A 26,739-nucleotide genomic window follows, 5' to 3' on the forward strand; every position below is an offset into this window, starting at 1 on the left:
CAGGCCTCCCAGCCCTCTGTGTGGGACCCCTTTGGCCACTGATTGCAGTGGAACACCCTGAAGTTGAAGACCATGGTCCCTGGGCAGGACCCAGTCTGGGTTCGGCTCCGGGCTCTGCTCCTGCCCCTGACCCAGGTGGGAGCTCAGGTGTTACCTTGGCCACCCATGCACCCTGACCCGTGAACTGAGGAGGGTCCTAGCAGGTGAGCCCATGTTTCTGCCAGGGGGGCAGCTGGAGGAGCGAGGAGCATGCTGCTTTGTCAGTGTTAAGTATTATGATTAATATTAAGTCTTACTTGATTAAGTAACTAATACTTAATTAGCACTGCCTCGGGTCCCTTAGGCCTTCTGGGAATTTTCGTCCTCCCACCCTGCCCTGGGGCCCCCCACTGGGTCATTATCACCTCCCAGTTAATCCTCAGCTGCTGCCACCAATTAACACCCTCTGCTGCCTCCCCTACCCCTGCCTCCCCTGCCCAGCTGCACCCCCTCTTCCCAGCTCCACCCTGCCCCAGCCGCCTCCAGCTTTTTTGGGACACATTCTTGGCCTGATGGTTCGGGCTACTTCACATTCATGGATAAGATGGCAGAAGGTCCTGATCCTGCTCCCCGCTCCCCCCCACTATATACCTCCCTGTCTTGTTCTTTCCAGTGTCCCCTACTCCAGGAAGCCCACCTGGATTGCCCAGGACAGGGGCCGGTGTCCCTAGTCCTCTCTATTGAAACTAGATTCAAGGGTCTTTGGGGTCACTCCGCAGGCGCTGTTAACACCCCCCTCCCCAGTCCAGGCAACACCTAGGAGGCCACAGCAGGGGCCCTGGGGGGGGGTGGTATGGGCCTGGGAGAGAGTGACACTCGATCCAGCTCTGAGTTGTAGCCTTGCTCTGGGCGGGAGGCCAAAGAAGGCGAGGAGAGGAAGACAGAGTGTTTGCAAACAGGGCAGCGGCCAAGAAGGGGCCGGGGCAAGGCGGGGGAAGGTGTGAAGGAGAGAGGGGCCCAGCTGGTGACTGGCAGCCGTGTCTGGCTGACTTTTCTCCTCCGGCTACACACACGCGTGCTCAAGGTCTTGTGGACATACAAACACAGGTCTGATGTCCACACACTCAGGGCCAAGCACACGCAGACTTCCGTGCTGTCCCCTCACACACAGGCTCAAACACTCGGACCCATGAAACACACAGTCCCATCACCCGCACAGGCCAGGACAGAGTCACACCCCACCGCGTCCCCCACACACACCACGACTTGTGCACAGCCCTGAGCCCAGAGGCTTATGAACACACACCTCTGCAGAAATCCCCGGAAATCCCCGCCGCAGTCCAGCCGCGGTGCCCGTCCGTGGGCGGCTCTGATGCTCAAGGCCTCTGCTCACATGTGGGCCCGCGCAGAGACAGGCTCTCCCCGTCCTGACATGCATCCGCGCCAGCCTCTGGCACGAGGCACGGCCACACCGTGGGGCCGTGTTCGGCTTCTGCGGATCTCTCCCTGACAACATGCTGTCGGGTCTTCCCCACAGGGACAGGCCGGCAGCATCGTGGAGACCAACGTGCCGGGTGAAGCTAGGTGAGAGAAGAGGGCGACGGCCAGCCCAGACTGTGGGCGGAAGACGCAGGGCTGGGGGAGTGGGGGAGACCCGGCCCAGGAGGAGAGAGGGGACTGGAAGACAGGGACACAGAGGCGGTGACACAGAACCAGACAGGTGCGTTTATTGAGCAGACATCTCTGAGGCCCTTCCGTTGAGCCAGGACTGCGCCGGCTCCATGGGGCACCTCACAGGACAGGTGGGACCCCTGCCCCCACAGGACACACAGAAGAACCACATGGACCTAAGGGGACAGCTGGAAGGGGATGAGCGTCCCCGAGGGCAGGGAGCAGAGGAGAAGGAGGTGGTGGGAACACGGGGCCAGGGACCTCGCCTGCCAAGGGCAGGCCTCACTGAGCAGGGCAGCTGAAGCACCGAGGGTGTGCGGGAGGCGAGGGAAGGAGCCACAGGACCTCGGGCAGGGGGACAGCAGGTGCCAAAGCCCTGGGGAACGGTGATGGTGGGACAGGCATGCAGCTGTCTCAGGGGCCCCCTAGGCCACAGGAGGGATGGCCATGTGGGAGGTAAGGAAGAGGGAAACGGGGAAAAGAGAAGCCAAAAGCCAGCACAAGAAGGTGGAGGCAGCCTCAGGACACGGGCACACAGTTCCCTTCCCGTATCTCCACAGGCAAGGTGAGCTCGGGCTGCCCCCCTCACTCTCCATCCTCCTCGACATCCCCCTCCTCCACCTCTTCAGCTTCCCCCTCCCGCTGCCTCCAGGGACGCCCCAGGTAGTCCCGGACGGAGCTCACGGGGCTCCTCTTCCGGGGGTGAGGGTCCAGCAGTCCCCACAGGAGACTGTCGGCCACGGGTGTCAGGCCGAACCAGGGCTGAGGACGGTCGTCGGGCTGGCTAGACGCCTGCCAGATGAGGAAGTCCTCGTAGAAGGGGTCAGCCTCAGCCAGGGGTTGGTCCCAGGGGAAGTAGCCAGTGAGCAGGCAGAACAGCAGGACCCCCAGCGCCCAGGCGTCCAGGGCAGGCTGGATGGGCAGGCCCTCGGGCAGGGGCGGAGGGCAGCAGAGCTCAGGGGCCGTGTAAGGGATGGGCGGCCCAGTCAGGCGCAGCAGCGTCCCACGCGGCCTCGTGTGGCCGAAGTCGGTGAGCTTGACCCGCTGGCAGGCCGGGTCACACACCAGCACGTTCTCGGGCTTGATGTCCCGGTACACCAGGCCCCGGGAGTGGACGTGCTCCAGGGCCGAGGCCAGCTGGGCCGCACAGCGCTGGACTGCCGGCTGCGGGAGGCCCACCTGCGGGGGACAGGCGTCAGGGCCTCCTGCCCCTGCGGACAGCTGGCCGGGGACTGAGACCGTGCAGGTGCTCCTCAGTCCCAGGGGGCCCAGGACAATGAAGGACCTCCAACAGACTTGCCATGGGGAGGCCCAGCATGACCCCATGAGGGACTGTGAGCCCTGGGGAGATCTAACATGACCCCCTCGAGGCCTGGGCTGAGCCCATGAGGGCAGGCGAGTCTCGCTAGGGTACAGCGTTGGTTCTGTGGTGATCTGTGAACTCCAGAGGGGCCCACGGAGGGGCCCACCTACCCACCTTGGGCTGGATGAAGGTGATGAGGTCCCCATACAGGACGGGCTCTGTCAGGAAGCTGTAGGAGTCGGCCGACTCAATGCCAATGCCGTAGGCCGTGACTATGGCTGGGTGCGTGCCCAGCGAGAGGCCCACGCAGAACTCATACAGGAAGCCACGGAGGGAAGTGGACGCCTTCAGGAGCTGTTTCAACGCCAGGGTCGTGCCTGGGGCAGCAGGGACAGGAGTGGAGGGAATGAAGGAGCCGAGGGTCACCCTGGCCGCCCCCCTGCCCCCCCTCCGGCCCAGACTCTCTCCCCAGTGCCACTGCCACCTCCTCCCTGCCATGCAACCCTACACGCCGCGTGGCCACAAAAACGCCGTCCGTGGTAATTAATAACAACAGTAACGCAGCATTTGGTGATTTTCTGCTCTCCTGTGTTGGAACAGATGGGGGGCCCCTGGGAAACTGCACTTGGAACTTCAGATGACTTCGTTTGGCTCCTGGCTCCAGCAAACCCGAGCCCCAAAGCCGCAGGGAATGCAGAAGGGATGCTCTGCCCTGGGGCCGTCATCCCAGGAGGAACCTTCATGCAAACAGTTCCCAAGAGTGTAGGTCCCCTGAGGGCAGGAACTCTGGCTTCTTCACCTGCAGAGTCGCCCGCTGCCCTCACCAGGAGCCCAGGAGTGATGGACAGAGGTCACCTCCTTGCTTCACATGCGGACCACTGTCCTTCTGTCCCCCGGCTGGATGCAGCAGCGCCCTGGACCTCAGCCATGGTGGCATGTGCCACTGTCATTTCTGATGGCGTCCGTCCCTTGGGGCTGTGAGTGCTGGGCCCCAGACCCCTCCAGCTCAGGGGCCCGCATCCAGGAGGTACAACAAAGCATGGTCCCCTGGGCCCCCCGTTAGGCCTTGTGCCTCCACAGTCAGGGAGGACCCATGTCTGGACCTCTTGCTCTTTGCATCAGTCTCTGATGTGGGCTGAACCATGCACCCCCGTCCCCGAATCCAGAGGTGGAAGAAGTCCTCACAGCCTTTCGCAGAACAGAGCCCTGTCTGGAGATAGTCTTGAAAGAGGTAAAACGCGGTCCCTGGGGTGGGCCCCAATCCACTGTGACCGGTGTCCTTAAAGAACGAGGAACCGGACGCAGACACACAGGTGCGGACACACACGGGGACACACCTGCTTGGGGACTTCTGCCTGGGGACTTCTGCCTCCAGGAGCACGAGAAGGTGGACTCCTGCTGTTTGAGGCCAACCAGCACCCCCGCCGCAGCCCCAGCATGCAGAGCTCGGCGCCAGCTGGCCGGGCGCACTTGCACACCCTCCCCCTGTGCAGGCTGGAGCTCCGCCGTGGAGGCAGGCCTCGCGGACTCAGCTCTGGGTTCCGAGCACCAAGGGCCGAGCCCCTGGGCAGCCTTGCTAGGCGTGCCCTGCGTCGATGCTGACTCTGAGTTCCATCCACACTGTGCCCGGCTCAGGGGACCAACACAGGATGTATGCACGCCGGGCCAGAAAGTTCCAGACGAAGCCAGCCCGCGGGGGACAACCACAGGGGAGGGCTCTGTCTGCTCCCCTTTCTCTCGGGTACTACAGCCGTCGACATATGCTCAGTCACCCACATTCTCGAAGGAGGAGCTGAGGCTCAGGGCAGGGGAGAGTCCCAAGAACACACAGCCTTGGGGGCGGGGGGGCAGAGGCAACACGTGATTCCTGCTTACACTTCCCGGCCTCGGTGGGCACCTGTTGTGACCCATTCAACCACCCTCTGACCCTCCTGCAACTGTCTCCAGGCCCTGGTACCTTTCTGACGATGGGTGACCAGCAGGACCCGGCCAAAGCGGCCCTGGCCCAGGGAACGCACTTGCTGGTAAAGCTCGTCCACCTCGGCCCGGACCAGGGTCTGCGCACTTAGCGCCATCATGTCCTCTAGCTCCAGGGCTGCCTCCTGGCCCTGCCGAAGCTCCTCTGCCGTGAGGCCCCCTAGGTCCTCCTCAGCTACATTTTCGGCAGCCCCTGCCTCCACCTGTTCCTCATCTGACTGTTTGCCGGGCATCTCTGCGGGGCAGAGTAGAGACAGTGACCCAGAGCCCAGGTCCTGCTAGACATGGGTCTGAGGAAGGAGGGGGCCAGGGGTCTGGACTCCTGGGTCTGAGGGAGCAGGGACTGGGGGTCTGGACTCTTGGGTCTGAGGGAAGAAGGGGCTAAGGGCTCAATGACACTTTTCATTGTGACTCAGTCTCCCTCTTCATTGGAGCATCTGAGGAGTGGGGAAACCAGTTGCTGGTCAGGGTAATGTCAAGCCTCAGGTCGCAGATGGCTCTCGCCCCTGCCCCCACATCCTGGCGCCACCCGATGGCCCAAGGGTGAAAGATGAACCAGATAACTTGAGACACCCCACCTTGTTTCCAAAGCAAACAGACTTGGGCCCTGGGGCTGGATGAGTAGCCTCTTTCTCCTACGAGCAAACAGGTGCTCTCTGCCTCCAGAGGCTGGAGACGGCGGCTGCGCACACCAGGGCCTTGGGGGACGGCTGGGACCTGGGTGGGAGCAAGCACTTGGGAGCACCAAGTCCTTGAGACGCCTGGGGTCCAACTCTTATACCCCCAGCCCCTCCTCCTGTCTCAGACCCAGGAGTCCGGGCCCCCAGCCCCTGCTCCCTCAGACCCAGGAGTCCGGGCCCCCAGCCCCTCCTCCCTCAGACCCAGGAGTCCGGGCCCCCAACACCTCCTCCCTCAGACCCAGGAGTCCGGGCCCCCAACACCTCCTCCCTCAGACCCAGGAGTCTGGGCCCCCAACACCTCCTCCCTCAGACCCAGGAGTCCAGGCCCCCATCCCCCTCCTCCCTCAGATCCAGGAGTCCAGACCCCCAGCCCCTCCTCCCTCAGACCCAGGAGTCCAGGCCTCCAGCCCCTCCTCCCTCAGACCTGAAGTCCAGGCACCCTGCCCCTTCTCCATCAGATGTGGAGTCTGGACCGCCAGCCCACCCCTCTCCTGGAACGTTACACAACTCACACATCTTATGACTCCCAGACTCTGTTTCCCTAACACTTAACCACTCTAGAGCCTCGAAGTTCAGCCCCTGACCCTCTGAGGCACCCGGGACTTGGGTCAGCTGTGTGCTTCACTCTCAGGTGCTGCCCACCTCAGGCTGTTTAACCCTTGCCTCCTCCTGACCTGCGATCCGGCCTCCAAACCTCACCTTCTCCAAGCTTGCCTGACCCTTCGCTGCTCGCTGTGGTCAGTGCCCAGCTCTAGATCCCATGCCAGCAGAGGCCTGCCCAGGAGCAGACCCCGCCCCCACCTAGGGGGTCGTAAGCCCCGCCCCTAGACCCGCCTCTTCTACCCCACTAGGGCCAGAGCGACATCGTGTGTTGACTCCTAGAACTGGCTGCCGCCAGAAATCTGTCCCAGACCCAGGCCCAGAGCCTCTTCCGCTCTCACACCAGGGAGTCCAGGCCCCCAGTCCCTCCTCCCTCAGATCCAGGAGTCCAGACCCCAGGACCCTCCTCCCTCAGACCCAGGAGTCCAGGCCCCCAGCCCCTCCTCCCTCAGACCCAGGAGTCCAGACCCCAGGCCCCTCCTCCCTCAGACCCAGGAGTCCAGGCCCCCAGCCCCTCCTCCCTCAGAGCAGGAGTCCTGACCCCCAGCCCCTCCTCCCTCAGACCAGGAGTCCAGACCCCCAGCCCCTCCTCCCTCAGACCAGGAGTCCAGACCCCCAGCCCCTCCTCCCTCAGACCCAGGAGTCCAAGCCCCTGTGGAGGATGAACTCCTTTCTCTAGTTTGGCCCTGCCATGACCCCACCAGCTGCCCCATCAATACCCCAGTGACAGATCAGACACAAGTGTTTCGTCAGGGGTGTTCAGGGGATCGGACACTGGGGTCCTGTTTGGGGAAAGGATGAGACAACCAGATTCCAGAACGATGCAGTGAGAGATGATGTCAGACTTGGGGCAGAGGGGAAGCAGGTGGTGCAGCAACTGGGAGGGGCAGGTGGGGGGAGGTCCTCATTCTGCATCTACAGACTTCAGAGTTGGTGGGTGCGGGGCAAGGCAGGCACTCCTGGGCCTGATGGAGGAGGGGCTGGGGGCCCAGGATTCACATCCTTTCCTTGGTTTGCAGCAAGATGACCACTGTGAAACTCCCTTCATTTTTTTTTTTTTAAAGATTTTATTTATTTATTTGACAGAGAGAGATCACAAGTAGATGGAGAGGCAGGCAGAGAGAGAGAGAGGGAAGCAGGCTCCCTGCTGAGCAGAGAGCCCGATGCGGGACTTGATCCCAGGACCCCGAGATCATGACCTGAGCCGAAGGCAGCGGCTTAACCCATTGAGCCACCCAGGCGCCCCTCCCTTCATTTTTTTAAACAAATTCCTTTTATTTCAGAATAGTTTTCAATTTCCAGAACAGCTGGAAGGATGGTGCAGAGAACCGCCAGGCCGTCCCCAGCTCCCCGCCAGGCTGGTATCTCACGCAGGCAAGGGTACATTTGTCCAAACAAAGGAGTCATCAGTCAGGCTAGACCCTGCGTAGACTCGATCAGGTCTTAGCAGTGCTTCCGCCAACCGCCTTCTGTCCCGGGTCCGATCCAGGACACCACACGGCACTTGGTGAACCCCTCTTTTGAGTGTAGAAAGCACACAGGGCAGATTCCCTGGGATGGGGAGCCTGAGCTGGGCCCTGGGAAGGGCCTGGGATGCCCCGCAGGTGGGAAGCCCCAGCCATCAGGCTCGTGCTGCAGGCGGGAGGGCGAACGTCCCAGCTGGGCCCGGGGCTCTCAGTGCAGACTCCGAGGCCCACGAAGCTGGGACAGCCCCACACCTCGCTGCTCCGTGCTGGTAGGGAGCTGGCACAATGGGGAGCAGAATCCCTCGTCCAGCGGGAGCAGAACTGAAAAGATGTCGAAAGGAGGAAAGCCAAGTCCACCACGGACAGCCCAACAGGTGAGGCGGAAAACCATGGGAGACAGAGGTCGCCTAGGTATAGGTTCCAACGAGGCTGGAGAGGGCTTGGAGGCACTGAGCTGTGAGTAAAGTTCTCGGGGGAGGATGCACTATGCGCAGAGGGCCAGTGGCAGGACAGTGCATGTGTGCGTGCAAGGATTTAGGTCCAGACAGGATGAGTGACCGCCCCAGTGTCACCCGGAGTCCAAGGAAATGGAAGAGGTGGAGGGTGAGGTTTCCATGGTGCTGGATCTTGAGAACTCATAGTGCCATGGACGGCGAGAGTCAACCAGGTGGCAGTGGGGACGAGTGGCCCGGTCAGAGCTCCGTGAGAGACACTCGGCAGGTCCCCGCAATGCGGAAACGTGTCTATGGGGAGCAGAGCCTTCCTTCAAGAAAGCACAGTCAGGACAGAAGGAAGAGGAAGGGTCCTTGAGAGAGGAGGGGGCTGGGGGCCTGGACTCCAGTCTGAGGGAGGAGGGGCTGACTCTTGGACTCCTAGGTCCTCAGCTGAGAGGGGAATTGTGCTTCCCAGTCCAGCCCTCAGCAGGGAGAGATGCACTGTGTTCCATCTCCGTCCTCCGGGGAGCAGCTGTCATCCAGGTGGCCGGGCAGGGGGGTGCTGGGGGAGGGGCCATTGGCCCAGGCTCTGACCACCTGTCTCAGTCACCTGGTCAGGGAGCTCCCCCATCTGTCCCCATCCTCCTGCCATCTTTGTCCTCTTCCTCCTCCTCATCTGTCCACTCCTCCAGGCTTGCTCCCCGCTCTTCCTCCTCCTCCCCATCTTCACTAGACATGCCCCCCAAGCCCCCAGGTCCCTCTCTGTTCCTCTCTAGCCCCCATTCGTCCCCCAAGAAGTCCAGGACAACCAGTGGGGGGCTCCTAGTATCAGGATCCAGGTCTAGGAGCCCCTGGAGCAATGCCAGAGCTGGGGGAGCAAACTGGTCCCAAGGGGGGGGTGGCCGAGGGGGTTGGGGCCTGGTGGTCATCCAACCAGCAAAGGTCTCAAACTCAGGGTCCGGGGCCAGTGCCACGTCCCAAGGGAAGCAGGCGGTGGCAGTGCAGAAGAGAAGCACCCCCAGGCCCCAGGAATCCAAAGCTGGTCGCAGGGGCAGGGTCTCAGGTGGCAGCAGGAGGCAGAGCTCGGGTGGGGCAGAGGGTAGTGGCCCTGGTGGGGCAGGGGTTGGACTGCCCTCGGGCCGGGTCAGACCCAAGTCACCTAGGGCCACACGGCTGCAGACAGGATCAAAGACCAGCACGTTGTCTGGTTTGACATCCGCATGGACGAGCCCCCGGCCATGGAGGAAGTCCAGGGCTCCAGCCAGCTGGGCCATCACCCGCTTCACCAACAGCTCTGGGAGGCCCTGGGGTCAAGGAGAGATGAAGGTCAGGGTGCCTTGGCTCCTTCTTTATTTGGTTTCTTGGAGATCAAGAATTCAGAACCTCAGACCAGTGGCTACCTCTAGTGTCCCCCAACACCGTCTCCAGGTTATCCTCAGCCACACCTTGTTACAACCTCTGTATTCCAACCCCCAGTATGTCATCACCAGAACCCCAGACTGAACCAGAAGCTGTTTTAGCTTCCACCAAGCTTTCTTCTAACCCTAACTCAAACCCCCTCCTTACATATCCTGTTTCCTCTAGCCTGATCTCCTAGATCTCCAATGGGAACTGAAATCTCATACTTAATCCCAATCTTAGTTCCTACTAATTTAGATTCTACTACTAGTAGAATTCCTACTAATTTAATTCTCTAACTCAGACACCATTCTGAAGTCAGTTTACTTCATTGGATTGATAAATCAATCCATCCGTCAAACCACTCATCCATTCAAGTTTACACAGCAGTGTTTCTGCTTAGCTTCCATTCTACCAGCCAGTCAGCAATCCAATCAAGTATTGAATTATTTGTTATCCAAAATCCATCCATTTGTTCTTCCTTGCTTCCTTCCATTTATCTGCCACCCATCAACCCAGCCATCTTTTCATCCATCCACCATCCAGCCACTCTCCCATCTTTCCTTCCATCTACCCATCCACCCACCCACCCATCAATCCATCTCTTCATCCATCCACCATCTCCCCATCTTTCCATCCATCTCTCCATCTACCCATGCATGTATGCATCCATCCATCCATCCATCTTCCCATCTGTCTACCATCCATCAACCCCTCAATCCAGCCATCTTTTCATCCATCCACTTGTCTTTCCATCCATCCATCCATTTCTCTGCCCATTCATCTGTCTCCCTCCCTTCTTTCTTTCCTTCTGCTTATCTCTAACCCTGTCTGAAATCCAAAATTTATTCCTAAAATTGGCTCCATCCTAATCTTCAAACTCATGTACCCTCAGAATCTCATGAATTCAGTCCTGACCTGGTCTCCTCAGCAGAAAGAACCTCATTACTCATCTCCGATCTCCAACTCATTCTGTATACATATCGTGAACCATCCCTATCTCACTCTGCAACCCCATCCATACTTTCTACACCCATTACCAATCTATAATCAACCCACCCCACTCCACACATGCCCACACTCCCAATCCCAGTGCTAACTAAAATTTCACCCCTAATCTCATTCCCAACCCAACCCCAAGTCCCTGCTCATGCAAACTTGTGGTGGGATGGTTGGGTGGATTAGGTTAGGGTTAGGCATGGGATTGCACCCAGAGTTAGAAATAAGGAGGGTGTCTGGGGCTTAGGGAAGGGCTAGGTTGAGCACTGATTTGGGTGTCAGGATTGGAGCTAGAAATGGGTTAGGGACAGTTGTACATGGGATAAGCCTTTCTGGCCTTTGGTCCCCACCCGCCTCACCCGTTCCTTCAGCATCCCGCTGAGGTCCCCATATGGCGCGTACTCCTGGGCGAAGGCGAAGTGTCGGGGGCTTTGCAGGGGTCCTGCCAGAGTCTGCAGTAAGCCTGGGTGTGAAGAGACACAGCGGCCCACACAGAACTCTCTCAGGAAGGTGGTCCTCAGGACCGAATCCCGACGAAGTACCTTCAGGGCCACAGCAGGTCCTGCCAGGTAGAAGGGAGCAGAAGGAACTCAGAGAGCTTTGATCTTGTTGTGGGGTCTTAGGCAACCTGCTTAACCTCTCTGAACCTCAGATGTTTCATGTGTAAAACAAGAATGGGAGGGAATAGTGTCTGACATTTCTCAGCTTCCAGTCTGTCCCTGTGTGAAGTAGGGGTTAAAGGTGACCATCCCTGAGGACTCCCTATTCTGCTGTGTGGCCTCACACAACTGCTTTACCCTCTCTGAGCCTCAGTTTTCTCTTGAGTCAAGTAGGGAACATGGTGACCTGAGCTCCAATCCAAACTTCACTCCTGCCTTGTTGTGTGACCTCGGGCAAGTAAGTCTTCCTTGGGCTAGCTCTGTTTATTGGAAGATCAAAGAGCTCTTCACTTTCTGAGTGCCCCCGACCAGGGTTCCTGTCATCTCCTGGGGATGCCCCTTGTCTCGGTGGCTTCTGAGAATCCTATTCTAGGGACATGCTGGAGTCTGCCCTTTGGTGGCCAAACTCACCTCCTTGGCGAGGCCGGGCAAGGAGTACACGGCCATAGGAGCCAGAGCCGAGCTCTCGGATGAGGCGGTACGGGACACGTAGATTCCTCACTGGGGTCACCCTGGTGGCTGTCAGCTCCACGAGCCGCTGGAGGGCTGTAGCTGTGTCCTCCTGTCGGAGAGGAGCAGAGGTGGGGAGGGGGTGAGTCTGGGGCCCCCTGAGAGTGGTGGGGGAAACTGGAGGTCCAGCCCAGGGCTGGGGTGGGGTGCCAGGGTAATGGGGTCATTGTCCCCAGGGAGGAGGATGAGTCACAGTGACTCACCGGCCTTGGGCCACCTGTTTTTGTGTCCTGGCAGGGTCGGGGTGATTGTCTCAGAGACCCTGCCCATCTCTGGGAACCACCAGAAGCCCCCAGCCCCGGCTGGGACTTCACGCTCAGCTCACACAACCCTCACTGCACCCATCTCTCTCTCCATCCTCTCCCTGTTGCTTCCCGTCCTTTGTTTCTGAGTCCATTGCCCTGGCGGCCTGAGTCTAGCTTTGTGTCCTCGGGTTGGTGTTATTCTGGGTCTCTCTGTTTCTCTGTTTCCCTGTCTCTTCCATCCCTCTGTGTTTGTCCATGTCCCTCTTTGTGTCTATCTCTGACTCTGTTTTTCTGCATCTCTCTCTCTTTCTTGTCTCCCGTCTCTCACCTCTGGGTCCCCATCCTCATGGTTCTCGGGCTCCCTGAGCTCCATTTCAGAGACCCCTGGCGTCCGCTGGACCTTGCACGAGCCAGCACCCCTTGTCTGGGTCGCCTGCGTCCCACTGTGCCCCACAGAGCTGAGGTCTAGAGCCCGTCGGAAAGGGTCGGCCTCAGTCTCTCTCTGCCTGTCTGAGTCAGAGGATTTCTTCACCGTCCTCTGCCGGACTCCTGCCTCCAGACAGCCTGGTCTCTGTCTGTCCGTCTGCACTATCCTGCTGATCTCTCTGCTCTGTCTCACACCTCCTTCCCCTCTCCAACCTCGCGGTATCTTTGCTTCTGTGGGACTGTCTATCTCCCAGTCTCTCTCCACCAGCCTTCCTGCCACTGTCTTGCCCCTATCCCAGCTCTCGATTCTCTGGGTGGGTCTCCCTATCCTGTGTCTCGTCTCCCACACTCCCCACTGTTGTCACCACTGTTTGTCATTCAGGATATCCCACACTTTCACTCTTTCTCTGTTCTCCCACTCGGCTGTGCTCTGGCCTGCTCTCCCCAGTGTCTCTCTGTCTCCCTCCTCCCGTCTTTGTTCCTGACTCTCTCTCAGAGCCTTTGTCCCTCCCTTTCTCTGGGCCCGAGATAGGGGTGTGTGTGACAGCTCAGAGACATCCTGTCCCCCCCACACCCCTCCCTCACCCCCTCTGACCCGCTGCCCCCCTCCCTCCCCCTTCCAAACTTAGACCAGCTTGGACTCTGGGCTCTGGTCCCAGGACAGAGGGGACAAAATGTATTGTGAACCCCCAAGGGCCAGGCCTGATGGCAGTGAGAAAAGGGGAGACAGGGCCTCTTCACATACCTTACTTGGGATGGGAGACCCAGAGCACCATGCTTTGTGCCTTCCTCCATGGGATGGGAGTCTGGCCTCCAGGAATAAGGGAGACTGTTCCCAAAGCCCTGCTCTTTAATACCAAGTCCCCACCCCCAGCTGCCTTCTCCCTCAGACCCAGGAGTCCAGGCCTCCAGCCCCCTCCTCCCTCAGACCCAGGAGTCCAGGCCCCCAGACCCCTCCTCCCTCAGACCCAGAGTCCAGCCTCCTCCAGCCTCCTCCCTCAGACCCAGGAGTCCAGGCCCCCAGACCCCTCCTCCCTTAGACCCAAGATACCAGACCGTCAGTCTCTCCTCCCTCAGACCAGAAATCCAAACCCCATCTCCTCCTCCCTCAGACCCAGGAGTCCAGCCCCCAGTCCCTCCTCTCTCAGACCCAGGAGCTCTAATGACCAGGTGGTACACTGGTGAAAGGACTTCTTTATGTTCTCAGCACCTGCCCTGAGCCTGGTTCTGGGTAGGGCTGGGGTGGGGCTTTACCCTGGATCCTCCCAGCCATCCAGCAAGGGTGAGGATTTATCCCCAGTTTACAGAGCAGGAAACTGAGGTTGGGAGCTGGGACTGCCGTGCACAAGGTCAGAGTGGGAGGAGGCATCTGGGGGGCCCTGAGCCAGGTCCGAGTGACTCACAGCCCTGAGTTTTGCCCGACTTGGTTTCACTACTACTCCAATCCTGCTATTAATAAAGACACAGCAACTACGCTACCCAGACTCTGGAAGGATCCCGGGGAGGGAAGCTGGCAAGCACGTTGCCCCTGGGAACCCTGGCAGGGGGTGGGGCTGGTAGCAGAGAGAGAACTTCCTTTGCTCTTTGATCTTTGGGGGGTTTGCTGGTGAAAACCTCTGCAAACGTGCAGAGAAGCCCTAAGAGCCCCACCGTGAACACCCTCCAGCATCCTGACCAGACTTCTCCTGTTGGCATTTTCCAGTGCTCGCTGTATCTGTTTCCTGGTGGGCGGAATGAAGTATTGCAAAGTCAACCGCAGCCTACCGAAATCTTCTTGGCTGAAATGGTGTCCCGGCCGGTGTCTGCTTTCAAATACTCCCGCAAGAGAACATCCACCAATGGCCGGGGGGTGAAGCTGCGGGGGGCGGGGGGCAGCGACGGAGCCGTGCTCACCTGGCAACGTGCGGATACCAGGTTCCTTTTACTCTTTATTTTTGGTTATGCTGGACGTTTTTCCTCATGCAAAGCTGACTGTTGTCAGACACACGACAGGCAGCCCGAGAGCGCATCGCCACTCCGCGGTCTCCCGCTCTGTGACGGGAGGGATCTTTCCCAGCTCAGTTGCAAAGCTTTTACCGATTGCATTTTGTGGCATCGAACAGTCATTCCAGAAGTCCAGCTGATGCCCAGTCCTATTCTGCGCGCCCCAGTTTGCCCAAATAAATCATCTGTTGATGCCACGGTTGGGTCAGTGGTGGGTGAAGACACCCAGCTCCTGGGGAGCTTTCCGTTGCTGTGCCTTTTGTACTATTTGAATTTTTTTTTTTTTTTAATTTAAGACTTTGTGGAATCCTCCCTACAAGCCGTGGACCGGTAGGACATGGTTTCCGATTCACAGATGGGGAAACTGAGGTAGTGGTCCGCAGTCACTGAGAGGAAGAGACAGGCCTCCACGAGGGTCTGTGGCCTCTGGTCACTCGCTGTCCCCTAGCTGGGCAGCTGGAGGAAGGCAGACCCCCCCGGTGTCTGACAGGAGCCAAATTCTTCCACTGGGGACTTGGGGCCGGATGTGTGCACCCAGGGGGCCCGCGGGGACCGCAGAGCAGCTGTTCAGCTAGAGCCAGAAGGTCAGGCTGTGGAGCCACCTGGGTCTGCTGGGAGGAGGGCAAGGGGGGACGCCGCAGGCCTCACTGCCCCCCCCGGCCCCCTGGGAGGCTCACTGATGATCCGGGGAGCTTTGCACCTCCCCATTTAGCAGCACTGCCCCACAGGGTCACCCGGAGTGACCTGGAGAAGGCGGGTGCAGGTCGGGGACGCTCCAGTCCGGGCCCCCAAGGTGCACACACCCTCATTAAAGTTGGCCTCTAGGCCTCCAGCCCGTCCCCTCCTCCCGTCCCCAAGGGCTCTTCCAGGGACTGTCCTAGTTCAGTCCCTCCTGGCCCAGCGAGTGCTCTCCCACAAGTGTCCAACTGCCCCCGTGCCTCAGTGTCCTCCTTATGAGATGGGAGCAATTGCAGGTTCTACCCAGAGCATTCTCTGAGTGGGAGACATTTCACATTACAGTATGTGTTACATTTATAATATGTTACATATTGTATATAATAGAATAATAGATGTAACCTGCATTACCTTGTATAATAATTATATTATATATAGTATATACTATCGTATGCATAGTAGTGTATATATCTTATATATTTTTAAATTGTTATTTTTTAAAGATTTTTAATCTTATTTATTTATGAGAGAGAGCAAGAGAGCACAAGCAGGGAGAGCAGCAGGGATAGGGAGAAGCAGGCTCCCCGCTGAGCAGGGAGCCCGATGTGGGGCTCGATCCCAGGACCCCAGGATCATGACCTGAGCCGAAGGCAGATGCTTAACCCACTGAGCTACTCAGGTGTCCTGGTTATATACGTATTTTAAAGATTAGATTTTTTAAGTAATCTTTACACCCAATGTGGGGCTCGAACTCATGACCTAAAATCAGGAGCCACACACTCCACCAACTGAGCCAACTGGGCACCCTATTATTTATATATTTTATATTTTTTTCCAAATAAGCTTACTGAATAAAATATATATGGAAAGATCACATAAAAAATTGAGTTACACTTCAAAGACTGTGAACTTGACAACTTAACCCACTTGCCCTCCCACCCCAGTGCCAGGCCAAAAAAAAAAAAAAAAAGATCAATTGAAGAAAAAAAAGTGATAAGATTAAATTGATTTGTTTTGTCTGGAAGAATAAGATGACAAACTGATAAATCAAAATCTTGGCTTTTAATCGTTATTGTGGTACAGTTGACAGTCTTGTGATGAAGGCTGGGCTGTCTTCACTCCTGGTTCTGAGAACATAATTCTGTTTTCTCTCTGGTGCCCCGTGGTACCCCTTGGCTCATACGTTCGTTGAATAAATATTACCAAATAAAATAATAGATGAGGGGCGCCTGGGTGGCTCAGTCCTTAAGCGTCTGCCTTCGGCTCAGCTCATGATCTCAAGGTCCCGTGATCGAGCCCCACATCAGGCTACCCCCTCAGCAGGGAGCCTGCTTCTTCATAGGCACAGAAAACCTTGCTATGGAATATTTTAGCCAACGCACCCAAAGTATCCCAAATAACCTAATGAGTATCTGTCTATCCACCACTATCCAGCTGAAGAAAGAGAACGTTTCTACTGTAATTGGAACCTGTGTTGTCCTTACCCCAGTCCAAATCTTCCCCTTCCCTCCCTGAAGTAACCACTACCACTAAAGAGGTATTTGTTATTCATGAGAAAAATGCATTTGCTACATACGGATAAACACATGGCTGCAATGGGGGGTTCACCATGCCTGTGGTTAAATGTCATATAAATAGTATCACATCGGTGACCTTCCGCAGCTGGCTTTTGTCCTCACCAGCCCAACCCCGATTTTGCAAACTTCATCTGTGGTTACACGGAGCTCGGGCTCTTTGCTTGGCAGGGATGCTGCGTATTCTAGCCCGTGAACCTGCCCTCTTCCAGGGATCCGGTTCTGTGGATGACAGACCCTCTATGTCTCTCCCATCCTGCGCTCTTACAAGCCAGGATGCAAAGAATATTCTCCCTCCCCTGCGCTCCCCGTGCTAAGGGGCTCACTTTGGTACTGTCACGCGCTCTCTGAGGGGGTTCTATCCGGCATCAACCTATTATCATCATTCTTTTAAGTTTGTAGGCCCCTCTGAGAATCTGAAGAAAGCCACAGGGACTGGCACCGTGTGATACAGAAGCCACCAGCCACGTGTGGCTCTTAAGCCCTTGAAACGTGGCTGGTCCAAATTGAGAACTCCTAGGAGTGCAAAACAGACCGTGGTTTTCAAAGACTTAGCTCCAGAGAGAAGAAAGCTCTCTCCCTAACAACTTTTCTATTAATTCCATGACACCGTGGCAATGTTTTGCGTATATTGTCACCTGCATTATTTGTGGATTTCGTATTTGCAAACTCGTCTACCCGCTAAGTTTCCTGCGGTCCTTAGATCTGAGTGGGCAGGCACAGGGCAGCGAGAATTTGAGCCCGCTGTGTTGCGTGCGGGAACCCTCGGCCTCCTTGCTCCCCCTGTCACCCTGCACACACCTGTCATCCTCCCTCTGGTATTCTGGCTAATGCCACATTTTTCTCAGTATTGTGCCTTTTTGTTGTTGACTTCATGGTTGTAAGAGGCCCCCAAGCACAGCGGTCCCAGAATGCTGGGATGTGTCTTACACAGAAAGATCTGTGTTCCATGAGCTTCCTTCCGGCCCAAGTTAATGGTGCCGTTGGCCTTGAGCTCAGCATGAGCGAGTCAACAGTGTCTATCAAGCGAGGTGTCCTCAAACAGAACACACGCGAAACAAGGTTACGTACTGACCCATTAATGAGGATAGTGAGACAAACGCTTATAGGAACACAACCCCGTCCTTACCCAGGGACAATGTTTCCATTTTCACTGATTCCGCGGTCACTACGACTTCAGAGACCACAACCACCACGAAGAAGGAGACTCACGTGTACCGAGAGACAGGAATAAGGAGGTTCCCTGTGCTGAACCCAAGAAAGCATCAAAATTATTTTCACCTTTTTCTTTCTTATTTTTGGAAAAATGGAAACATGATTTGGCAGACAGCGTCCAGGGAGACAGATCCTACTGGATCTCTCTAGAAGTCTAGAGACCACAGGTTAAGAACCACTGCCTCACCCACGTCCACGGGGCTGTTGGCCACGGTCCCTCACATAAGTGGCCCATAATCCCACCTTCCTCCTGGCCTCTGGTGTCTCCCTGTAGAGTGTCCCACCCACCACCCCGAGAGCACCTAACGCTCAGAGCCAACATGTGTCCCTCTCCTCAAGAGCCTCCCATGGCTCCCTATTACCCTTGGGAGAGAGTCCAAGCTCCCCAGCCTGGCCCCTGAGCCCTTCTGGACAGGGCACTTGCCTCATCTTATCTGCTGCCCCGCCCTATCTCACTCGACACCCCAGTCACACGGAAGGACTCACAGTTCCCTGGAGCACACTGGATTCTCTCTCCCTCTCCTCAGGAAATGTGTGTGGGACGCGACTGACGGATGGCCGGAGTGCGTTTGTAACGGCTCCGTAAATCCCGCGTGATTAACGATAATTATAGCTAGCATTCACTGAACTCTGTATTACCAGCCCCTGTGCTAATCCTCACAGCAGCCGGGAAAGGTAGGTCCTATTATTAGCTCCGTTTTATAGTTGAGGGAAGGGAGACTCGCAGAGATTAAATCCCTTGCTCTGTGTCCCGCTAGGGGTCAAGGCGCAGCTGGACTCCGCATTTCACATGCCCCCTCCCCCGGCCTCTCTGGTGTGGGTGGACGTGTGCAGGCCAGGAGCTAGGGACAGACGTGTGTCAAGGTTGCCGACTTCTCTTGTTTCCATTCCAATTTAGCATACAATTCCTGGGGCCTGGACCAGAGCAAAGACAAGCAGAGGCCTGTCCTGCTGGGATTCAAGTTAAGACAGATTGGGGGCGCCTGGGTGGCTCAGTGGGTTAAAGCCTCTGCCTTCGTCTCAGATCATGATCCCGGGGTCCCTGGGATCGAGCCCTGCATCGGGCTCTCTGCTCGGCAGGGAACCTGCTTCTCCCTCTCTCTTTGCCTGCTGCTCCCTCTGCTTGTGAGCTCTCTCTCTCTTTCTCTCTCTCAAATAAATAAATGAAATCCTTAAAAAAGAAGAAAAAAAGGTTAAGACAGATTGGTTGAATAATCCTGGAGTTTTGGAGCAGAATCGCTGGTTCTAGTGGCAGAGACAGGCGACGGGAGCTCCAGTCCCTGCCCTGCAAGGCTGACCTGCAGACACCGGGATGGGACGGGTCCTTGCCCAAGGCCTGGAGGGGGTGGGACGCTGTGGGGTGAAGCATCAGGGGGCTCTTTCTGGGGCGACAGAAGCGGTCTGAGGTTGATCATGGTGACGGTCCCACAGCTCTGTGCCCGCGCCAAAGGTCATCGACTGTGCGTCTTTAGACGGATGGTGTGCTAGGAGAAGCCCATTTCAGTAAAGCTACAAAAAGAAAGTCCTGCCATCGAGTGAGGGCGCAGAGAGCGGGTCCACCCGTGGATAACTGAGCAACTTTCAGCAACAATCCCGGAGTAACCTTTGGCATCACTCTCATGGTTTGGGGGAGGTGGTGGTTCTGTCTTTCTTTCTTAATACACTTGAGTTTTTAGAGCAGTTTTAGGTTCACAGCAAAACTGAGAGGCAGACACAGAGATTTCCCGTAGACCCCTGCCTCGACTCGTGCACGTCCCCCTTCCCCAGCATCCGCGTCCCCCACCAGAGGGTACGTTTGTCCCAGTCGACGACCCACATTGAAGCCATCGTCACGGAAAGTCTACAGCTTCCATTACGGGTCGCTCCTGGCGTTGCCCGCCGCGTGGGCTCGGACAGACATATAACGGCACGTGTCTGCATTGTGGTATCACACAAAGCAGATTCACTGTCCTGAAAGTCCTCCGGGCTCCCCCATTCATCCGCCCTCCCCTGACCCCCTCAACCACTAACCCCGGTTACTGTCTCCATAGCTCTACCTTCTCCAGAATGTCCTAAAGTTGGAGACTTTTCCGACAGCTCTTTTCACTTAGTGATCTGCACTGAAGGCTTCTCCTTGCCTTCTCACGACCCGATGGACAGCTCATTTCTCTTCAGCACCAAACAGCATCCCGTCGTCTGGATGGACCCTACTGGTCCATCCGCCTCCTGAAGCCTGAAGCACTTCTCAGTTGCTTCCCAGTATCAGCACCGAACGCTGTAGACATCCGTGTGCGCGCGAGATTTTTGCTTATTTGCATGAACACTAAGGGTCTCGATTGCTGGTTGTCTCTCAGAGAACAAAACGATTTTTAAGAGCCATCACTTGTCTTTTTTTTTCTTCATTTTTTTTTCTTTTTTAGTTTGCAAACAATCAGAAATTGGAGAGAACACCTTCTAATGTCAGAGACACCAGTTCTGATCTGGCAAAGATTTCAGGTGGGAACTCAAACTTGCATTTCAGTAAAAAACCGTTTCATCGCACGGTGGGCGCTCTGCGTCTCCGTTTCGGACTTGATCTATGAACACAAACTCCAGGGGCGACAGAAGGTCAGCACCCCAGTCTCTCAGGTTCTGTCTTTAGAATCGCCGTGCCACCTATGTGTCCTTCGAAACTACCGTTTTAAACGCAGCGGGGACGTGGAGGTCCACAGAGGCTGAAGGCGCGGGTTGCATCCGAGTGAGCTCGGACAGTCTGGTGCTCCGGACCTTAGTGGGTGGCAGGGTCTGCGGGCGGCGAGGCGAGGCGTAAACGGGTTCTCTGCATTGCCCTCCGTGCGCCGGAGAGTGCTTCGGGAAAGGATGGGGGAGCAGAGTGATAACACGTGCTAATTCCATACGCGAATCTACACACACTGTTACATGTATGAGTCCGTATATATTCTGTATGTATATCCACATACGTACATGTTTAATATTCATGTATATATATATATGTATATATATAACATATTTAAAACTCCGCGATAATATCTGCAGCAAATGTTTGCAAGTTAGACCAATAAAGCTGTTTCGCAGGGAGGGGTTTCTTTTTATAATGTATTTTTTATTTAAATTCAATAAACTAAGGTATAGTGCCTTACTGGTTTCAGAGGTAGAGGTCAGTGACTCAGCAGCCGCATAGAACACCCAGTGCTCGTTCCCTCATGTGCCCCCCTTCATGCCCGTCCTGGTTACCCCATCCCCCCGCCCCACCCCCCAGCAACTCTGTTTGTTTCCCAGAGTTAAGAGCCTCTCATGGTTTGTCTCCGTCTCCAATTTCGTCTTGTTTTATTTTCCAGGGAGGGGCACGTATCACCGACACTGGCTCCCATCGCTGGGGCATGACCTCAGTGAAAAGTGGACCAAGCGGTTTCGTTTGGTTTTCTTGTTTGTGTTTCCCCTGCTACCGTCCAGTCCGCCCCTCGTTGCCTGCCTCCAGGGCGAGCTGGTCCCACTGTCGCCCCTGCTGAGGGCGGTTGCCCCGGACGGAAGTTAGGAAGTGGCCGGGCACATGGGAAAGGGGGCCCTGGGGCTCCTCTGGCGGGCGTGCAGGCTGGCGCGGCCTCCTGGGTGTGAAAGCAGGAGCCTCCCCCCACCCTCGCCGTTGGAAGGTCCCTTTCCTGGGTGTATTTGGCCCTGGAGATTGTCCACAGAAGCAGTCCAAATATGCCGGCTGCCTTCCGTTTGTCCACCTGTCTCCTCTCTGTCCAGGTGACCCCGTCCAATGACGTCAGCTGGGCTTCGTCTGGCTGCTGTTCAGGTTCAGCCAATGGGAGGCATCAGCAGGTGATCAGAAGGTGGGGGGCAGTGACAGTGACCCTGAGCAACTCATCTCACCCTTCTCAGTAAGCCTCAGTTTCCCCCTCTGTCCAGTAGGGGTGGGGCACATTATAACTTCATTTATTTGTTGGACAGTTATTTGCTGTGAATGTACTGTGTGTTGGTCACTGCGCTGGGCGCCGGGGACACAGCGACGAGGCGTCCAGGCACCTTTCTGTTCTAGTGAGCGGTGGTCGGTGGCCAATGTGTAAACTAAACAAATTAGCAAATGAGAAGAAAACAGTGAGGACAGTGACCTTATCCTCACCCGAAAGATATAGAAAGAAGGTCTCAGAAGTAATTCACCAGGTGATTTAGCAAAAACAAAGTCTGTTTAAGCACCTATGTTGTGCCAAGCAGTACTCGAAGCTCCAGGGGCCCAGTGACACCCCGCCAAGATTTGCACCCCAGCGGACTGCTCGTGTGCATAGGGATGGCACTATGGGTTACATCGTGCCCCACACCAAAAAGGATCTGCCGAGACCCCGGTTCCTCTGGATGTGATCTTATTCAGAAAGAGTGTCACTGCAGATAGAATTAGTTAGGAGGAGGTCCTACTGGAGGAAGGTGAGTTCCCACGTGATTTTCCCACAGGAAAGGGTGGAAAGACAGCCCGCTGAGGCCACCGGCGTGTGAAGATGAAGGTGGAGAAGGAAATGATGCCTGTACCAGCCAACGATGGAGGGCAAACCCCCAGAAGCTAGGCAGAGGCCAGGAAGGCTTCCCCTGGAGGCTTCAGGGGGTGCGTGGCCCGGAGATCTTCCACTTCTAAGCTCCAGAACTGCGAGACGACACATCTCTGTTGCTTGAAGGCCCCTGGCTCGTGATCCTTTGTTACAGAAGCCCCAGCCACTAATACAGGTGGACGAACATATTGGAAACAGTCAAAGAAACCAACTGACTTTTGACAGCGAGCACCATGAGGGAAACAAAACAGATTACAGATTGCCTATTTTTCTGCACAACGTAACAGATAAAATGTAAGCAGCTTAGAAGAGCACCCCCTGGGGCACCTGGGTGGCTCAGTGGGTTAAAGCCGCTGCCTTCAGCTCAGGTCATGATCCCAGAGTCCTGGGATCAAGCCCTACATCAGGCTCTTTGCTCGGCAGGGAGCCTGCTTCCCTTCCTCTCTCTCTCTGCCTACCTCTCTGCCTACTTATGATCTCTGTCTGTCAAATAAATAAAGTCTTTAAAAAAAAAAAAAAAGAAGAGCACCCCCTGATTAGCTCACAGTTTCTGTGAGTCAGAAGCCTGGGCACGAACAACAGAATGATGGGCTTCTCTGCTTTGGGGAAGACTCAGGGATTCCCATTTCCTTGCTGTTGTTGGGCAGAACCCACTCTCAGTTTTCAGAGGCTGCCTGCATCCACTGGGGAGGGGTCCCCTCCTCCTTCAAAGCTGGGAACAGAGAATCTCCCTCTTGTTGAATCCCCCTCAAGCTCCAGAAAGCACCCTGTCCCTTTCAGAGAGTCACCTGATTAGACCAGGCCCACCAAAGATTACTTCCCTAGCTTAAATCAACCGATTTGGAATCTTTTGGAAAAAAATTGTATCGAAGTATAATTGACGTGAAATATTATATTTGTCTCAGGTGCACAGCATAGTGACCTGACAGTTCTATACATTTCATAATGCTCACCATGAGAAATGTGACCACCTGCCGCCGCACAACACTATTATGATGTTATTGAATATAATTCCCCATGCTGTACTTTTTCCTGCCTGTGACTTTCTCTTCTAAAGATGTCTTTATCTGAGAGACAGGAGGGAGTGCCTGTGCACATGAGCAGGGGGAGGAGCAAGAGGGGGAGGGAGAGAGAACCTGAAGCTGACTCTGTGCTGAGCGCTCCATCCCGCGACCCTGAGATCATGACCTGAGGTGAAAACAGGAGTCAGCCACTTAACGGACTGAGCCACACAGGTGCCCCCTCATCTCTGGGACTTTTTTCTCATAACTGGGAGTTTGTACCTCTTAATCCCTTTTATCTATTTTCCCCATCCATGTACCCGCCCCCCCTGGTAACCACCAGTTTGTTCTCCGTGTTTGTGAGTCTGTTTCTGTTCTGTCTTTTATACTCTCCATATGAGTGAAATCGTACGGTCTTTATCCTTCTCTGACTGACTTCAGTCCGCGTGGTGTCCTCTCTCTCCATCCGAGTCATCTGACTTGGAATCCTAGTGCCGTGTGCAAAGTCCTTTCCCAGGGGCTCCTAGATCGACTGGGGGAGGAGGTGCACGGGCACCAGCGGAGCAGGAATCTTGGGATCCGGCTGAGAATTCAGCCTACAACAGGGGACTGAGAGAGGCGGGGGGAGGTAGGGAGGGCCTCGCAGAGGAGGTTTGAAGGGGCAGACAGGAGAGTCACTCCAGCAGAGGAACTGCCATCCCAGGCTGTGAGAGGAGGAAGCCTGACGGGTGCTGGGGACCCGCAGCTGACGGTGTGGCCCGTGGGCCCCGGAGGTGGGCCAGACGGCGAAGCGCAGCTCCGGGCATTATCCTGATATTAGAAGCCTGGAGGCGGCCGGTCTGCAACGACTCTCTTTCTCTCTCTGGCCCCCTCTCCCAGTGACCTTGGGTGGGTCACTTCCCTCTCCCGGGCTCCACACCTGGTGCCAGCAATGCCCCCTCCGTCCCGAAGAGGAAAAAGCTGATGCTGGGGGAGGGGGAGGCAGAACGTGGGCAAAGGCCCCGCGGTGGGAGAGGAGGGTGGCTGGGGCTCGAGCAGTGGATGAGAGGCGGCAAATATTTACGCGGCCCGGGTCTGTGCCAGGCACAGTGCTGGGCGTGGTGAGATAAGGGGCCCAGGAGGCGCCCGGGCTTGGCCTCTGAGGCTGGATTCCAAGCCGCCCCCCAGGAGGCCAGGAGCAGGCAGTGGAAACCTCCCACCGTGGGCCTGGTGCCCGGAGGGAGGCATAGCTCCAGGTCGATGGATGTCTGGGGGCGGGTGGCTGTCCCCTGGGAGCCTCAGAGCCCCCTGGAAAGGGAGGGGGTCCAGCTCCCTATTCCCACTCTCAGCTCCCTGGCCCATCTGGATCAAGTCTCAGATTACCCCTTCCCAGAAGCCCTCCAGGACCACCCGCCTGAAGCCACAGCACCCACCAGCAGCCCCAGCTTCTCCATGAGCAGTGTCCTCTGGCCGGCACACAGCTTTAGAACTGGTGGACTTCCGTGAAAGAAATAATGTCCTAGGGGACTGTCCCCCAAAGGACAAAGGAAACATCTTGAGTCCAAATCGATACAAATAAACGATTGCATGAGTGACTAAACAAGGGGAAGGGGAGGGGACCCGGAATCTTCAAACTTGGGTCTGGATGCCTCCCCCTCCCCTCCACGTGGGCCTTGCTCAGTGTCCTCGGCACCGACTGGAAAGGGGGAGGGGTCGTCCGTCGTGGACTGGGTGATGGAGGGCGGTATCAGCGGTCAGTCACGTGGATACGAGAGCACCCCACCCCCGCCCCCACCAATGATTCTCCAAACCGAAGCCAGAGGGAATCTGTTAAAGCAGGAGACGGGTCTCCAGTACTCAGGAGTGTGTACTTCTAAAACCGTCTCAACTGATACGATGTGGCGTGTATGCCTTTCACTGTAGTGAAAATTTACCAGGGACAAGAAGCCTAAATAGATATTTGGTATCTTGTTACGATATGCGTGCTGAAGTGTTTGGGGGTGATGTCACCTCATATTTGCAAATTGAGTTGAAATGAAATTTTTTCAAAGATAGATACACGGGAACTGTCTGCAATTTCCACCCCATCTTTCTGTGAAAGTAAAACTGCTCAAAAAAGGAAAGTTTATTAAATTTTTGAAAGATGAGGGGTGGATAGGCCGATGGGCGGGTACATTCCAGGATAGACGGTAGCCAGGTCCATCGGGAACAAACAGAACAAAACGCTCGTTGCAGACTCTGGGGGCTGAGGACATGCGTTTAGTCTCCAATTCTTTCCTTTCGCCATGTGTTGTGAGATTCCCAGACCTGGCTGGTTCAGTCGTGGAGCGTGGCACTCTTGATCTCGGGTCCTCAGTTTGAGCCCCATGTACAGTTTATTTTAAAAAAATTTTTTCCGGGGACGCCTGGGTGGCTCAGTGGGTTAGGGCCTCTGCCTTCAGCTCAGGTCATGATCTCAGGGTCCTGGGATCGAGCCCCGCATCAGTCTCTGCTCAGCGGGGAGCCTGCTTCCCTCTCTCTCTCTGCCTGCCTCTCTGCCTACTTGTGATCTCTGTCTGTCAAATAAATAAATAAAATCTTTAAAAAAATTTTTTTTTCGGGGCACCTGGGTGGCTCAGTGGGTTAAGCCTCTGCCTTCGGCTCAGGTCATGATCTCAGGGTCCTGGGATCGAGCCCCGCATCAGTCTCTGCTCAGCAGGGAGCCTGCTTCCCTCTCTCTCTGCCTGCCTCTGCCTACTTGTGATCTCTCTCTCTCTCTCTCTCTGTCAAATAAATAAATAAATAAAATTTAAAAAATTTTTTTCAGGGTGTGGGCAGGGGTTTGTGTTCGTTTCTTTGGCCAGCAGGAGATCGGCGCCTGCGGCACTGCCCAGCACGTCGCGAGGCTCAATAAATAGTTGTGGAATCAGTGTTCTCAGTCTGTTTGTCTCTGTGTCTCCAGCCAAAATGAAATCTTGTCTCTTTGTCCTCTGATATCCTCCCGTCTAGTGTAGCGCCTTGCACAAAGCCAAGGGCTCAACAGTCTTTAGGATGAATGAATGAATGAGTAACACGGGAAGAAAGAATCTGTTTAGGGTTAAGAGCACAGGCGCTGGAGTCACAACGCCTGGACACACAGCCACATGTGCTCCTTACCCGCCAGGAGACCTCGGGATGTCAGCTCACGGCGTCATCTTCCTGCTCCCGAAAACGGAGCCCCCACGGGGAACCCACAGCCTCACCTGTTCCTGATGGGGCTGGAGATGGTGTAGCCCCTTTGGGAAAGAGTCTGGCAATTTCTTAAAAAGTGCCTCATGAGCTTCTCACACAGCCTACCCGAACATCGGCCCAAGAGGGTCAAATCCACGTCCCCGTGCGTGTTCACAGCAGCACCGCTGACAGCAGCCGAAGAGTGGAGCCGGCCCAGACGCGCACCCACAGATGAGCGGGTAAACACAGCGCG

General features: G+C 56.1%; 2 protein-coding genes across 4 annotated transcripts; both read right to left on the bottom strand.

The window, feature by feature from the left end:
- Positions 1-1,684: 1,684 nt before the first annotated feature.
- Positions 1,685-6,390, bottom strand: SBK2 (SH3 domain binding kinase family member 2). 3 transcript variants are annotated; one of them, XM_047712480.1, is made up of 4 exons: positions 6,310-6,390; positions 4,911-5,165; positions 3,128-3,330; positions 1,685-2,829 (listed from the first exon to the last, which is right to left on the bottom strand). In XM_047712480.1, the coding sequence occupies exons 2-4, from the start codon at positions 5,161-5,163 to the stop codon at positions 2,236-2,238; spliced, it is 1,050 nt and encodes a 349-aa protein (XP_047568436.1). In that variant the 5' UTR covers positions 5,164-5,165; positions 6,310-6,390; the 3' UTR covers positions 1,685-2,235. The 3 variants fall into 3 exon arrangements, with proteins under 3 accessions (XP_047568436.1, XP_047568435.1, XP_047568434.1); XM_047712479.1 differs by having other exon boundaries at positions 6,253-6,339; XM_047712478.1 differs by lacking the exon at positions 6,310-6,390 and adding an exon at positions 5,509-5,641.
- Positions 6,391-7,464: 1,074 nt separating this feature from the next.
- On the bottom strand, positions 7,465-12,839 carry SBK3 (SH3 domain binding kinase family member 3). The gene is made up of 4 exons (XM_047712303.1): positions 12,250-12,839; positions 11,578-11,728; positions 10,867-11,069; positions 7,465-9,414 (listed from the first exon to the last, which is right to left on the bottom strand). The coding sequence occupies exons 1-4, from the start codon at positions 12,292-12,294 to the stop codon at positions 8,725-8,727; spliced, it is 1,089 nt and encodes a 362-aa protein (XP_047568259.1). The 5' UTR covers positions 12,295-12,839; the 3' UTR covers positions 7,465-8,724.
- Between the last annotated feature and the right edge of the window lie 13,900 nt (positions 12,840-26,739).

Source organism: Lutra lutra, chromosome 17 (genome assembly GCF_902655055.1).
Source record: "Lutra lutra chromosome 17, mLutLut1.2, whole genome shotgun sequence".
NCBI lineage: Eukaryota > Metazoa > Chordata > Mammalia > Carnivora > Mustelidae > Lutra > Lutra lutra.